The sequence below is a fragment of the Rhinopithecus bieti genome, unplaced genomic scaffold (assembly GCF_001698545.2).
Source record: "Rhinopithecus bieti isolate Rb0 unplaced genomic scaffold, ASM169854v2 scaffold_12088, whole genome shotgun sequence".
In the NCBI taxonomy this organism is placed as follows: Eukaryota; Metazoa; Chordata; class Mammalia; order Primates; family Cercopithecidae; genus Rhinopithecus; species Rhinopithecus bieti.
Genome location: NW_016807975.1, coordinates 4,980,255 through 4,996,207, shown reverse-complemented (window position 1 = coordinate 4,996,207; position 15,953 = coordinate 4,980,255). Strand labels below are relative to the sequence as shown.

General features: G+C 39.1%; 1 protein-coding gene across 1 annotated transcript in view; it reads left to right on the top strand.

Annotated features, from left to right (window-relative positions):
• The window catches only part of NR4A3 (nuclear receptor subfamily 4 group A member 3), a 46,971-nt gene extending 43,617 nt beyond the window's left edge, over window positions 1-3,354 (top strand). The window contains exon 10 of the mRNA XM_017884353.1: window positions 1,280-3,354. Coding sequence (XP_017739842.1) covers window positions 1,280-1,527 — 248 coding nt within the window. The 3' untranslated portion in view covers window positions 1,528-3,354. The remainder of the gene's footprint in view (window positions 1-1,279) is intronic.
• Window positions 3,355-15,953: the final 12,599 nt, after the last annotated feature.

Here is a 15,953-nt window from a genome sequence, read left to right as displayed (position 1 = left end):
TGATTTTACATGTAAATGTACTGAGAGAAGAAAAATTTGAGATAACAGAGGACAAGCTCTTCCCTTAGAAATGAGGCTCTGAGGCCAAGCACAGTGGCTCATTCCTGTAATCCCAACACTTTGGGAGGCCAAGGTGGGAAGATCACTTGAGGTCAGGAGTTCAAGGCCAGCCTGGCCAATATGGCGAAACCCCATCTCTACTGAAAATACAAAAAATTAGTTGGGCATGATGGTGCCCACCTGTAGTCCCAGCTACTCAGGAGGGTGAGGCAGGAGAATTGCTTGAACTGTGGGGGGGAGGGGGGAGTAGGGGAGCAGTGAGCCAAGATTGCACAAGAGGCCAATATTTGCCTCAGAAAACTGGGTTCTCATCCCAGCTTTTAGCAGCTGAGTGACTTTGGGAAATTCATTTAACCTTATACATAAAATAGATCATAGTATTTAACATGGAGATCATTTTATATATTGTTTTGTAAAATATAAGATACTGGTATTTGTGTCTTGATACATTATAAAATGCCTGTACCACATCCTTCTGAGCTTCCTCCCCTTCTCTTTGACTTTTCCATCTCCACAGCAGGAGGACATGTGTATTTTGTACAGAGTGCCAGGTGTATGTCAATAGGGGTTTCAAGTTGGGGGGAACAAAACAAGGAAAAGAAAAGCTGAATTCTTCTCAGTGCTGGTTAGCATGAAAACACAGGAATGCACTTTGCTATGTTGGGTCTTTTCGAGCAGCCCTTGCATTAGCAAATGGAAGTTACAGCCTCCCCACCTCCCTTAAGTGAGTCTGTCAAGATAGAAACATTAATTCATTTGCCTGGATGTGTTTCTGTGTCACTCTGAAAAATAGTTGCCTACTGACAGGGCTTTGTGAGTCCTTAGTAGGACAATGTATGCAAAATAATAACCATCCTGCCATTCATTCCATGTGGCTGTGTGCCAGGAACTGTGCTTCCGTTGTGTTACTTACCTAAGCTGGCTATCCCAGAAACCCCGAATTGGGTATGATCATTTTCTTCATCTCATAAGGAAATGGGTGCTCAGAAGTAAAGAGACTTACTCTAGGGCGCACAGCAAGTAAGTGTTGGGACTGGGATTCAAACCTTGGTGTTGTTTAACACCAAAGGCCATGAGCTACCTTTAACAGGGAGGGCACTTTGATTGTTAAGAAGCCACCCAAAGTGGCAGAATGAGACACAGACCTCAATTAGGGATTCAAAATGTCTTAAGATGTATTTGCCTCCTAAACTTCTTGCTCTTCTCTATCCCTCTGCAGAAAGACATGGGTTAAAAGAACCAAAGAGAGTCGAGGAGCTATGCAACAAGATCACAAGCAGTTTAAAAGACCACCAGAGTAAGGGACAGGCTCTGGAGCCCACCGAGTCCAAGGTCCTGGGTGCCCTGGTAGAACTGAGGAAGATCTGCACCCTGGGCCTCCAGCGCATCTTCTACCTGAAGCTGGAAGACTTGGTGTCTCCACCTTCCGTCATCGACAAGCTCTTCCTGGACACCCTACCTTTCTAATCAGGAGCAGCCTGAGCAGTGAGCCGCCTCTTCTCCTAGCACCTGCTTGCTACGCAGCAAAGGGATAGGTCTGGAAACCTATCATTTCCTGTCCTTCCTTAAGAGGAAAAACAGCTCCTGTAGAAAGCAAAGACTTTTTTTTCTGGCTCTTTTCCTTACAACCTAAAGCCAGAAAACTTGCAGAGTATTGTGTTGGGGTTGTGTTTTATATTTAGGCATTGGGGATAGGGTGGGAGGGGTATAGTTCATGAGGGTTTTCTAAGAAATTGCTAACAAAGCACTTTTGGACAATGCTATCCCAGCAGGAAAAAAAAAAAAAGGATAATATAACTGTTTTAAACCTCTTTCTGGGGAATACAATTATAGTTGCTTTGTATTTAAAAACAAGAACAGCCAAGGGTTGTTTGCCAGGGTAGGATGTGTCTTAAAGATTGGTCCCTTGAAAATACGCTTCCTGTATCAAAGGTACATATGTGGTGCAAACAAGGCAGAAACTTCCTTTTAATTTCCTTCTTCCTTTATTTTAACAAATGGTGAAAGATGGAGGATTACCTACAAATCAGACATAGCAAAACAATTATGGCTGTTTGCTTCCATAAACAAGTGCAATTTTTTAAAGTGCTGTCTTACTAAGTCTTGTTTATTAACTCTCCTTTATTCTATATGGAAATAAAAAGGAGGCAGTCATGTTAGCAAATAACGCATGCTAATATTCCTAGCAGAGGCTGGGTTCACCTTTCCTGTAGATCCCTTCTGAGGTATGGCCTATCCAAGATTTTTAGGCCATTCCTGATGGAACCAGATCCCTGCCCTGACTGTCCAGCTATCCTGAAAGCAGATCAGATTATAAACTGGATTACATGTAACTGTTTTGGTTGTGTTCTATCAACCCCACCAGAGTTCCCTAAACTTGTTTCAGTTATAGCAACTGACTAGTATATTCATTCAGAAGCTCCATAAGTCAGTCGAGTATTTGATCCCTAGATAAGAACATTCAAATCAGCAGGAACTGGGTCATATAGGGTAAGCACCAGGGACAATAAGGATTTTTATAGATATAATTTAATTTTTGTTATTTGTTAAGGAGACAATTTTGGAGAGCAAGCAAATCTTTTTAAAAAATAGTATGAATGTGAATACTAGAAAAGATTTAAAAAATAGTATGTGTGAGTACTAGGAAGGATTAGTGGGCTGCGTTTCAACATTCCGTGTTCGTACTCCCTTTTGTATGTTTCTACTGTTAATGCCATATTACTACGAGATAATTGTTGCATAGTGTCCTTATTTGTATAAACATTTGTATGCACGTTATATTGTAATAGCTTTGCCTGTATTTATTGCAAGACCACCAGCTCCTGGAAGCTGAGTTACAGAGTAATTAAATGGGGTGTTCACAGTGACTTGGATACACCAATTAGAAATTAAATAAGCAAATATATATATATATAAATATAGCAGGTTACATATATATATTTATAATGTGTCTTTTTATTAACCATTTGTACAATAAATGTCACTTCCCATGCTGTTATTTTATGGTTCATTTGCAGTGACTTTTAAGGCAGTACTGTTTAGCACTTTGATATTAAAATTTTGCTTACGTTTTGCTAAATTCGAATAATGTTTGAAGATTTTTAGGTCTAAAAGTCTTTATATTATATACTCTGTATCAAGTCAAAATATCTTTGGCCATTTTGCTAAGAAACAAACTTTGAATGTCAAACTGATGTAGTTTTGTTAGCTTTAAATCATTTTGCTTTAGTCTTTTAAAGGAAAATAACAAAACTATGCTGTTTATATTGTCATTAAATTATACAATCAAACAAATGCCAAATGAATTGCCTAACTGCTGCAAAGTATAACCCAGATAGGAAATCATGTTTTTTTTCCAAGAGTCATTCTAATATTTGATTATGTGTTATGTTTATGTGTGCTTTTATGAAAGATTGTTATTTTTATATATCAAGATGATAGAACCTGGAATGTTAGAATTTTGAAATGTTAGACTTGGAAGGGGCCTGGCCTGTCAACTAGTCCAACCCCTAAAATTCATAGAGGAGCAAACTGGGGCCCATTGAAGGGTGAAGAGTTCATCAAAGTCAAACAGTAACAGAATCAAGACTAAGACCTAATTTACCTTTCCATAGTCTTTTTTTCTCAACTTACTCCATCTATATTAAATCAAGCTTTTAAACATAACCACTAATATTTGCCAGAAGATAACCATGAGTAAAGTATACTTTTGCATTAATTTTTTGAGCTTATATGCAAACATAATAAATATTATTAAGTATCAGGAAAGCTAACATTTCATACAAGATAGCTTCAGACCAAATTCAAATTGAATTTGAATAAATTAGAAATACTGTGCATACGTAACCTTCTTGTGCACCATGAGTATTTGGAAAGTTAATCCTTGTTTTTGTCATGTCTATAAAGGAAGAACAAAACAAAACAAAAACAGAGCCCTAGAGAAATGCCGTTACTTTTATTTTACACCCATCAGATTTAAGGAAAAGACTTTTTAGCCATTATAATCTAGTGGTTGGAAGGAATGGAGAAGCTTTTTTAGTAATAGGTCCAGATATGAGTGCTAAAAATAAAGATGATAGCATGTTCTTCTGTCTTCCATAGTTATTACAACTATGAGAGCCTCCCAAGTCATCTATCAACTCAACTCCCCCCCCTTTTTTTTTTGTCTGAATGTTGCACATAAGTTTATACAGAGTGGATGACCACACTAGCACAGAAGAGGACAACATGTATTAAAGCAGGTGATTCCTCCCCTTGTGGGAGAGCTCTCTCAGTGTGAACATGCCTTCTGTGGGTGGAAATCAGGAAGCCACCAGCTGTTAATGGAGAGTGCCTTGCTTTTATTTCAGACAGCAGAGTTTTCCAAAGTTTCTCTGCTCCTCTAACAGCATTGCTCTTTAGTGTGTGTTAACCTGTGGTTTGAAAGAAATGCTCTTGTACATTAACAATGTAAATTTAAATGATTAAATTAAATTACATTTTATCAATGGCTACTGGTGTATTGAGTAAGCATGCTTCATTTAACAGTTTTCTCTTAACTATTATTAATAGTATTTGCTGTGAACTCTTAAGCACATCCCCAAAATTGATTTTAAAGGCTTAGTAATGCTGAAAATTAATAGGATTTCTGAATTGGATATATATTAAACCTTACTGATTGAAAAGAAGGACGTTCTAAATTCAATAACCATTTATTGACTACTTCCTAGGGGCAAACCACTGCTGAGTGCTTTGAGGAGATGCAAACATGCACAGTGTGTGAAACTCCCATTTTTCTTTCAACTGTATATAATGTAAATGGAGCTAAAATTTGTTGGCTAAAAGTGTTCTTTAAAGGTAAAGATTCATTTTTATATCAAGACAATATGATACAGTTTGTGAACCAACATTTCCAAGAATCAGGGTTATAGTTCTCCAAGATGGATGAGTGCTCTCTGCCTTTTTGTTTGAGCCATCACTACATTACTTAGAAACCCCTTCTTTGTGGGTAATACTTATTCAACTCTACCCAAAACATCATGTGTTCTGAGTTAGTGCAAATATGCTTTTTGTGTGTTGATGACTCAAAAGTGCAGGAGTTCTCATGACTTACTTCATCAGTTCATGCATAAAGTATTGTCTGTGACATCTAAGTACAGATGAATGGATAAACAAAATGTGGTATATAAATACAGCGGAATATTATTCAGCATTAAATTATAAATATATTTTTGTGTACTGTGCAGACACGGTACTTAGATGTCACAGACAATACTTTATGCAAGTGTTTGATTTAGGAGCCAAACACTTCCTCCTGCTTCTCAACAGGACCTTCACTACTCAACCATAAACTATGATTAGTAAGAAAAGAAAGACAGCTATAGTGGAGTGCCATCTGACATAAATTCAAATGTAGGTGCTTTTATCAATAAAAAACAAAACAAATATAAGTGCTTGGCTATAATAAAAAATAAATAGGAGAGGGTTAAGCCCCTCTTCGAGGGACAATAAGGACAAAGGTGTGGTTTGAATGGGGAGGGTCCAGGAAGAACAGGGCTAAATAAAGGGGCACTTGCCTGTGGTTGAATTCCTATAGGTTAAATGAAAAGATAAACACAAGCAACTAATTTCTGACTTTAAATTGTGGTAAAATACACATAACATAAAATCTACCATCCTAATTGTTTTTAAGTGTACAGTTCGGGAGTGTTAAGTACATCTACATTGTTGAGCAAGCAATTTCCAGAACTCTTTTTTCGTCTTGTAAGACTGAAACTCTGTACCCATTAAACAACCCCCCATTCCCCCTTCTGCAGCCCCTGGCAACCACCATTCTACCTTCTGTCTCTATACATTTGACTACTCATGTAAGTAAAACCATACAGTATTTGCATTTTTATAACTGGCTTATTTCACTTAGCATAATGTCCTCAGGTCCATCCATGTTGTATCATGTGCCAGAATTCCCTTCCTTTTTAAGGCTAAATAATATTCCATGGTATTTACATACTACATTTTGTTTATCCATTAATCCATCAGTGGGCATTTGGGTTGCTTCCATCTCTTGACTATTATGAATAATATTGCTGTGAACACGGATGTGCAAATGTCTCTTCAAATCCTGCTTTCCATTATTTTGATTGTTGACTTTTGAGCTTAAGAGTGATGTAAGTGCTTTTCAAGAATAATCTTGGTTTTATGTGGGGTTTTTTTGCCTTAGGCACTGATTTCAGAGCCTCCCCATTTCTTTATCTCAGGAGGCATCTGAGGTTGCTCCATGAACAAGGCTGTTTATAAACCTTTGTTCCAGGGCTAGGCTGAAAACTGAAAGGACTAAAATCTAAGAGGCTTAAGTAGTTTATCACCTTTTCTGAACGCTCTTCTAAAAAGGCCCATCCTTTGCCTGACCAGTTGAAAATCCCATCAGTTTCAAAGAAGGTTTTTGCACCTTCTATTATTTACCATCCCTCACCATGAACAAAATTCTTCATGAAATGCATCAGCAAAGTCTTCCTCAGGGTTGTCTCTGAGTTGCATTGTGACACTGACATGGGCAATGCTTGTTTTGTTTGGCTTTCATTGCAAGTTCACTGTCCTTCCTGTTTTAGTTTTTCTGTCTCTGTCTGACTCATTTCATGGCTCCATCAGTGAGCCCAGGGATCATCAGCCCCTTCTCTAATTACCTCCTGTGGTGTTGGCCATCCCCCATGCTGGGCCTCTAAGGGTACTTGATTTGAGGGGAAGAGAAGACAGACCTAATGTTACTAAACCAAACTCAGATCCGCTCACTCAGTGCACAGAAAAAGCCAAACAGTGACACTGGGATTTGCAGTGATAGAAAGTGAGGCATTTATTGCAGGGTGCCAAGCAAGGGGATTGGGCAATTAACACTTAAGACCCGAATTCCCTGATGGCTTACAAGCAAAGGTTTTTAAAGGGAGGGGTACATTTCAGGACAGCAGAAGTTACAGGTAAAATTGTAAGTCAAACATGAAAATTATACATTGGTTTGGCCTGAAAAGATGAGCTATCTTGAAGTGGGGGCTTACAGGTCATGAGGTGGATTCAGAAATTTTTTGATTTGCAATTGGTTAAGGAAACAGGGTTTTGTCTAAAAACTTGGGTTCAGCAGAAAGCAAAGTTAATGTTTGGCCTGTGGGTGTGACTCTTATCCAGGTCCCACAGGAAGAAACTTAGAACAAAGAATGGTGGCCAGTGTTCAATCTTCAGGTCCCCTTTACCTAAGGTCTCCCTGACAATGGCCAGCATTTTTCATCAGTGGGAGTCTTGGTTTCTAATAAACAACTCAAGAACACATGTTAAGGTGTTATATTTTAGTTTCTAGAGGGAACTAAAACACCTTGTGAATCTAACTTGCTTGAGATTATTGTTTTATGCTATTCCTTTTTTTTTTTCTTTCTTTCTTATGGGATTGCTTATTTATTTCTCAGGGATAGCAGGGTACCTGGACTTTCCCTTGAAGAGATTCAAAATTTTTCCTTTATTTCCACTCTTGGGGGGCCCATTAGGCCCCTAAGAAGGACCCCTGCTTTGTCTCACTAACATTTATGAATAATCTATGGTGTTTGCCAGATATTCTAGTAAACCCTTTCATCTATGCCCTCATTTAATGGTTACTACTTCTAGAAAGGAGGTGATATCCTCTGTCTGAAAATAAGGAAAGAGGCCAGGAGAGGTTAAGTACCTAGCAGCAGGACCTCACAGCTAGTAAGTGGATTTGAACACAGGTCAATATGACTCTACTGCCCCTGGCTGCATTCGTGGATCTGTGATTAGACCCCCATTCCTTCCCAGGACACAGGGGTCCTCTATTCTCAGTTCCTTGCTCATCAACAATGGTAAGAACTCTACCTGAGCAACGCAGCTACTATTCAATACACTGACTCAACTTCATCATTCCTGCCTGTCAGGTGTATCAACTGTCTTGTGAATTCTTCAGACTTCTTGCCTCAACAGGTCCCCACCATTGTCCCTACAGTACTCAAAGCTTGTCCCTCACCAGCCTCAGTACCACTAAGTCTTTAATAACGAGGCCCTGCCACACTTTTGGAATCCCTTTCTAGTCCTTTCATCTCTAAACACAAACATTCCCTATCCTCAGAGTGGGCTTCAATCATTCAACCCCTCATGACTCTTTTCTGCTTCCAGCCAACCTCCCAACTTCCAGGTGATTTAAAACTTCCACTCAGGCTCTGTAGTCCACATCTTCCAAGTTGTTCTCCTTTGGACTCTGCAACCACCTCTCTGTCCCCTTCCAGTTACCTTCATAAACCCCACAAAGTCATCACCTGCCAGATCTGCCTTTTTTATCCCTGAGAAAAGATGCCGGAATAAATGCAGAGAAGCAGGCAATCCTTGCTCATCTCAGAGCCATTTCCTTCCTGGCAGCCTGGCCTCCATCTTACCCTTTGAATTTACGTGTCCACAAATACACTTTCTACCTTTTGTTCCTAAAACCGTAGTTTCTTCCCCCCAGCCCTTTCTTCCCTTGCTCATTTTCTCCTGCCAGTTTTTAATCAATTGCTCAGAACTACATAAAGGTATTTTAAGTATAAATACACACACACACGCACACACACACTATCCTAACATAGCTGCTTACATGCTTCCTCGTCCATATATACATATTCAGGGGATTTTTCCTTATTTTAAAAAAAGGATACATCTTTATATTTTATTTTGCTTTTCACATTGTCAAGATTCTACGGGAAACTAAAAGAATATGCAGTTGAAAATATAAAACTGATTAAAAAGAAAAAAGTGAAATATTTCATACATACAAAAGTGAAATTGATTTTATTTTATATTTTTGAGACAGGGTCACACTCTGTCACCCAGGCTAGAGAGCAATGGTGCAGTCATGGCTCATTGCAGCCTTGACCTTCTAAGCTCAAGTAATCCTCACACCTCAACCTCTCAAGCAGGTAGGACTACAGGCACAAGCAACCACGCCCACCCCATTTTTGTTTATTTATTTATTTATTTATTTATTTATTTATTTATTTATTTATTTATTTATTTTAGAAGGGGTTTTACCATGTGGCCCAGGTTGGTCTCAAACTCCTGGGCTCAAGTGATTCACCTGTCATGGCTTCCAAAAGTGTTGAGATTACAGGCATGAGCCACCACACTTGATGAAACTGATTTTAAAGCACAAAATAATTGTTAAATATTTTATACATGTGAAAGAATAATAGAACAAACATATTTGAGCTTACCACCCAACTCAAGAACTATTGGAATCCCTGTGCCTCCCCAATCCCATTTCCCTCTTCCCTCCACCATTCTGAATTTGGGTTTATCATTATATATGTATATATTCCTAAGTAATTTCTTGTTTAAATTTACATGTCTTTGAGTTTTGTATTTAGTATCATAAAGCATATATTATTTTGCAACTTGTTTTATCTATGATGTTGTATAGCTCTCATTTAATTTTCTCTGCTCTGTAGTACCTCTCTTAATACACGATAATTTCTCTATTCATTTTCCTGTCAAGGGATATTTAAGTTGTTTCCAGGTTCTTGCTATTACTAGCTATGATGTTATGAAATTTTTGTACACATCTCTTAATAAACACAGGAAATAATTTCTCTAGGCTAGGGGTTTTCAAAGTGTAGTCCTAGGATCAGCAGCATCAGCATCACCTGGGACCTTACTAAATGCAGATTCTCAGGCCCCACTCCAGAGTTACTGAATCAGAAACTCTGAGGAAGGGCCCAGCAATCTTCGGGCTCCCACGTGTGTTTTAGAAGCCCTCCAGGTAATTACAATGCATACCAAAGTTTAAGACCCACAGCTATAAGCCAACCAAGAAGTAGAGTCGGTAGGATATGTGGCATACATGTTGTTTCCTTTACTAGATATATTAGTTTTCTTCAAAAGCAGTGCACCAATTTACATTCTCACCAACAATGAGAATTCCTACTGTTTTACATCTTCCCCAAGACCTGGATTCATCAGAATTTTTTTTTTTTTTGAGACCGAGTTTCACAATTGTTGCCCAGGCTAGAGTGCAATGGCACAGTCTCGGCTCACCACAACTTCCACCTCCCAGGGTCAAGCGATTCTCCTGCCTCAGCCTCCCAAGTAGCTGGGATTACAGGCATGCAACACCATGTCCGGCTAATTTTGTATTTTTAGTAGAGATGGGGTTTCACTATGTTGGCCAGGCTGGTCTTGAACTCTCGACCTCAGGTGATCCACCTGCCTCAGCCTCCCAAAGTGCTGGGATTACAGGCATGAGCCACCATGCCCGGCCCAGGATTTTTTATTATTGTGAATCCAGTGGTTATAAAATGGCATCTTACTGTGCTTTGTATCTCACTTTTTACAGAACAAAGTCAATATACTCAAAACAACATCCTTACTTTTTAGAACTAGCTATCCTTTCCTTCCTTTTCCAGCTCCCCCACTTCTGAGATGGTGTAATTTCTGCCATCTTGAGGGCTAGAAATCTGGGCACTCTGCTTCTCTGTCTTCCAGAAGGCAATGGACAGTAGCCTTCTAGTGACAACATCAGTACTGTCTGGCTCCAGAGAGTGGCGCTATGTATGAAAATTTCAACTTGGAGAAAGTCAAGGGTGGTATCATGATAGGTGATATTTTAGGATGACTTAGGTGTAGGGTTAGTCTTGGAATATGTCTCATTTGTATTGTAACCCATAGGTTGCTGGGGCCTCTTTTCCTTAGGATCCAGAAGGGATTGTTTTAAACACTTTGTTCCACAAACAGGGAGACTGAAAGTCCTCCTCAAGATATCTGTAAATTCTGCCAACTTTTATGTTAGCTCTAGCTTCGGGCTCCCACGTGTGTTTGATATTAGCTCTGTTAACGATTTCTTTTTTTTTTTTTTTTTTCTGTACCACTGGTGTCATCTCTGTTTCTCATGTTGCTCTAGAAGTAGAATTCACATCTTTTCCAAAATTTCCACCCAAACATCATGAATAAGACTTTCCCAGGTTCTAGAAACCTATCTTAAGCAATGGCTGGTGACTTCTGACACTTATTGTTCAACCGTCTCTCCATCCTTTCATCTGGAACGTGGATACCACTTTAGACTATGGAGATAAGGGTATCTCCTAAGAACTGTAGCAAAGGAAGTTGGAAGGAATCAGCCCTGAGGATTTTATGGAGCAGAGCAACCCTATCCAAGCTGGATTGCATATAAGTAGACTTTTCATGAGAAAAAAATTAAACTCCTTGTTAAACCACTGTTATTTTGAGTTTTTCCATTACTCAAACCTGAATTATATTCCAACTGAGACACACAGGATGCAAGAAACATGGTTTATCTACAGAATAGGTGAAAAGAGTCAGGAGTATCAAGGATAGTGACTCAGCGTGAATCACTCATGATTTGAGGCTACCAAAAAAAGCCAAAGACATCTTAGGTCACAATTATTTGTTTATTTATTCATCCTTTGATTCATTCAACCTTGAACTAGGCCCTGTGTTTCGGCTTCCTCATAGTCTCATAGACCCGATGATGCCTGTCCTCTCAAGGTCTTAATTCTTTCTATCTTGTGGTTTTTCTCTTACTGCCTTCTAATTTCACCTTTACCCCTAACGACCTCATCTAGTATTTTCCAATTTCTATTCCTGAGAAAGAAAATCTGACTGATCTGGCTCAACTTGTCATGCGAGGCCACATTACAGATGCCTGGACAATCTGAGGAGTAGGTGTCCTTGGGTAGTCCCTGATCCAGTCAGCTGTGGTCCTTCAGAAAACATTGTGACTTGAATAGTTTCACTCTGGAGGGACTGAGAATATAAGGGCTGTATGACTATAAAGTCTGGTATAGTAGGAAGCTTGACTTGACTCATGGGGCCAATTGCAGGGGGCAGGTTTGGTAGAATCAATCCTTCTTGATTTCCTTACTGCCTAGCACAATACCTGGTTCACTGGAAACCCTTAGAAAATGCTTGTTGAGTGAATTCGAGTTAGATATTCATTGATGGGAGTAGGAGCTGGAAAACATGTCAAATTCCTAAGAGATAGATGATGTCATGATTTCCAAAATTGGTATCCAGAGCCAAAGTGTCAAGTTTCATCTTTTTCTCAACTTTAATGTAAAAGAAAGGGGTGGGGAGCAGAGAGAGAGAGAGAGAGAAAATCAACACAACCCCAAGGAAGGTTTGTTTTTTCCTTTCCTTCAGAAAGCAGCTGTCAGTTTAACTTATCCCAAAATACTGTCAGTGATGAGCATGACTGAAAATGCGTTTTATCTGTAATTAGAGAGATTACATTAAACACTATTATTTGCAGACACACATTGAATTAACCCTAATCGAGGCTAGCAAATAGTAGAGCCTGCCTATTTTTTGCCGCAAAATTTTTAGAAAATTGTGACAGTTGACACACAAGGGACAATGCTGACAAGATTTCTTTCCATCAAATGCCAGACAGTAATTGTAATTGCCTTTAAAAATGTTTTAAGCAGTTTCGTTAGTAAATCAGAAGTTGCCACAAATCATGCTGATAGTTTCTAAACATGGGGGTTGTTGACTGTGCATTCCAATATGAGTTTAATGAATTGATTTTCTGAGGAATTTAACTTTGCATCTGTTTTCAGGTGTAATTAATTCACTCTGACTAATGTGATTAGCATAGATATCAGTGGATTACAATGATACCCTCTATTTATTCACTTATTTTTAATCTGTCATACTGTCCACTGGGAAATGATAGAAGTGATTTTTGGGAAAACATCTTGCTGGTGGCTCTGATCACACTGGATTTCTGCAAAGCAGAATCCTGGAAGGAATTCACTGATTATTCACAGCCTGTGCAGCAATGTACTTTTGTTTGAGGGACTTATTAAAGTTTACACAGTCCCTGCCTTTAAGGAGCTTATAATCCAGAGGAGAAGATGAGACAAACATTCCAATGCAAGTCACTCACAAGGAAAAATGACTGTCCTCAGATTCTTCATTCTCTCAGTACCCCTCCCCAACTCTCTTAAAATAATGCTATTACTTAGTGTAAACTAATGCTTCCCATTCTCCTAAGCAGTCTTATTCATGATTCCAATTACCACTCCCAAATCTGTATCTCCAACTCAATCCTGTCTTCTGAGCTCCAGACCTCCAGGCTCCAGATGCCTCCAGATACCTTCACCTGGATATCCCAAAGGTACTTCAAATTAAACACACCAGACCCAAATTCATGACCTCCTTCCAAACTTGCTCCACCATTTGTTTCCCCAATCTCTATAAATGGCTCCTCCATCCAATCATCCAGGCCAAACTACTACTTTGAGTCTCAGGACAGAAAGGCCATTTATTTATTAAGTCCTCAAACTTCAATGTTCATCTTTAATGTTCACTGGAATCATCTGAAAAGCTTGTTATTATTATCATTATTTTGAGATGGAGTCTCGCTCCGTTGCCAGGCTGGGGTGCAATGCCACGATCAGCTACTGCAACCTCCACCTCCTGGGTTCAAGCAATTCTCCTGCCTCAGCCTCCTGAGTACCTGTGACTACAGGCGTGTGCCACCACGTCCAGCTAATTTTTGTATTTTTAGTAGAGGTGGGGTTTCACCATGTTGGCCAGGATGGTCTTGATCTCTTGACCTCGTGATCTGCCCACCTCAGTCTCCCAAAGTGCTGGGATTACAGATGAAAAGCTGATTAAAACAGTTTCTTGATATCCGAGACCAGATATTCTGATTTGGTGATCTGAAGTGGGGTCCATGAATTTGTTGGGAAAGGGATCACATTTGGAGAACCATTACCCTAGAGAATGTAAAGAATGAAGGCACATTTCCATAAACCACTGTATTAGTCTGTTTTCACACTGCTAAAAAGAATTAACTGAGACTGGGCAATTTATGAAAAAAGGAGGTTTAATTGACTTACAGTTCTGCAGGCTTCACAGGAAGCATGGTTAAGCCTCAGGAAACTTACAATCATGGCGGAAGGCAAAGGGGAAGCAAGCACATCTTTACGATGGCAGAGAAGAAGAGAGCGTGCGAAGGGGGAAGTGCCACACACTTTCAAACAACCAGATCTCGTGAGGACTCACTCACTATCATGAGAACAGCAAGGGGGAAGTTCATCCCATGATTCAATCACCTCCCACCAGGCTCCTCCCCCAACATGTGGGGATTACAATTCAAGATGAGATTTGCATGGGGACACAGAGCCAAACCATATCAGCCACCAAATCATTACTATATGAATTATTGCTGGAGGATAAAGGCCCAAATCATTACTATGTGAATTATTGCTGGAGGATGGAAACAGGAAGCAAGTCTGCTCTGGGTAGAGCATCTCTGCATCACCCAGAGGCAATATGAATTAAAGAAACAGCTAGTGATTTAATTATTCCTTCATCCATCAATTATGTATTGAGTCCCTACCTTCTCCTAGGCACAGTGCAAAGCACTGAACCAGATTCTGAGATATAATGCTGAGTAAAACCATGACACAATCCATGTTTACAGTCTAGTTTTAAGTGAGCTCAGGCAATTCACTGAGCCTCAGCTGTCTTATCTGTAAAACTGAGATACTAATACCACTGTGTATAGACTTTATGGCAGATATCAAATAGAAGACTATGTTAAGTGCCTAGTTCAGTGCCTGGCACACTGATTCTCTAGAAGGATACTTAATGAATGGTAGTTAGTTCGTATTGTTTTTATGTTAGAATTATTCACTTTAAAGTGCTATGCAAGTGCTAATTGTTGTTATTATCTTTAGCATTATGTTATAGACTCCCTTAATGAACTTACCCAGGTAACTGACTAGACTTAAACAATTTTGAGAAAGGACCTCAAGCAACTGAAGACAAGTTGGAATTCTGAGAGTTGTAGAACCCTCAGTTTCTTTCATTCTCTAAGATTATTAGGGCTTGGGATTTAATAGTAGTTTCCAAACTTTCCTCCAAAAACCAATTTTCCCAAATTAGTATATTGTTTGATTAATTGTAAATCTTCCAGATGAATTTGAAATGGCACAGAAGCCAAGAGGATTGACAAAATCTGATCCCCCCCCACTAGATTCTAGGATTTCAAGCATCTCCTTGGAAGAGAAACAGATATGGGGATAAAAAGAAAACTCCTCTTTGTTATTAGAGGTGCAGTGAGGTACAGCCACACAATGGAATACTATAAAGTCTTTGAAAATAGGCTTATTTGAATTTGTTGGCATGGAAAAAAAGTCAAAGATAAAAGGCATATTACACAGCATGTATATCATTTTGATTAAAGAAAAGCATAGGATTATTTATTTGTGTGTATGTATGTAGACAAATCCCAGAAAGATATACAGCCAATTGTTAACAAAATTTATTTCTCTGTGGAATAATTATGACTACTCTCCAAAAATTAATCAGTATTTTCTAGATTTTATTCAATGACTAAATATAACTGGTATAATAAGCATATAGAAAAGAGAAAGAATGAGTCCACAAGCCCTACAAAGAAACTGTGGGTGCCCTCAGGCAAAGTTAGTGAATCTTGGCTGCATATTATTATAGTATCACCTGGGGAGATTTAAAAATATCTAAATGGAAAGGCTGCCCCCAAGACTTTTGAACTGAATCAGAATCTCTAGGGCTGAAACCAAAGCTTTAGTACTTTTTTAAAGCTCCTGGGATGTTTTCAACATGTGATCAAGTTTGCAAACCACTGTCTCAGGAGAGCTTTCCTTGCCTTTCCTTGCTCTTCGTAGATCCCCTTGGGACCCTGGCTTATAGGGGGCTTCAATGGGTCCCCACAACCAAGCTAGTCCCAGGACAGACATCAGTATTCCTTGACTCCCAGTATCAACATAGTTTACTCAGTTTTCATAATAATTTTGAAGTAGATCAGATGTAGAAATTACTTTGGCCCCTGGACAGATATATGAGAACAGATGGAAAGAGGATAGGAGTTAGACTGTCTGGGT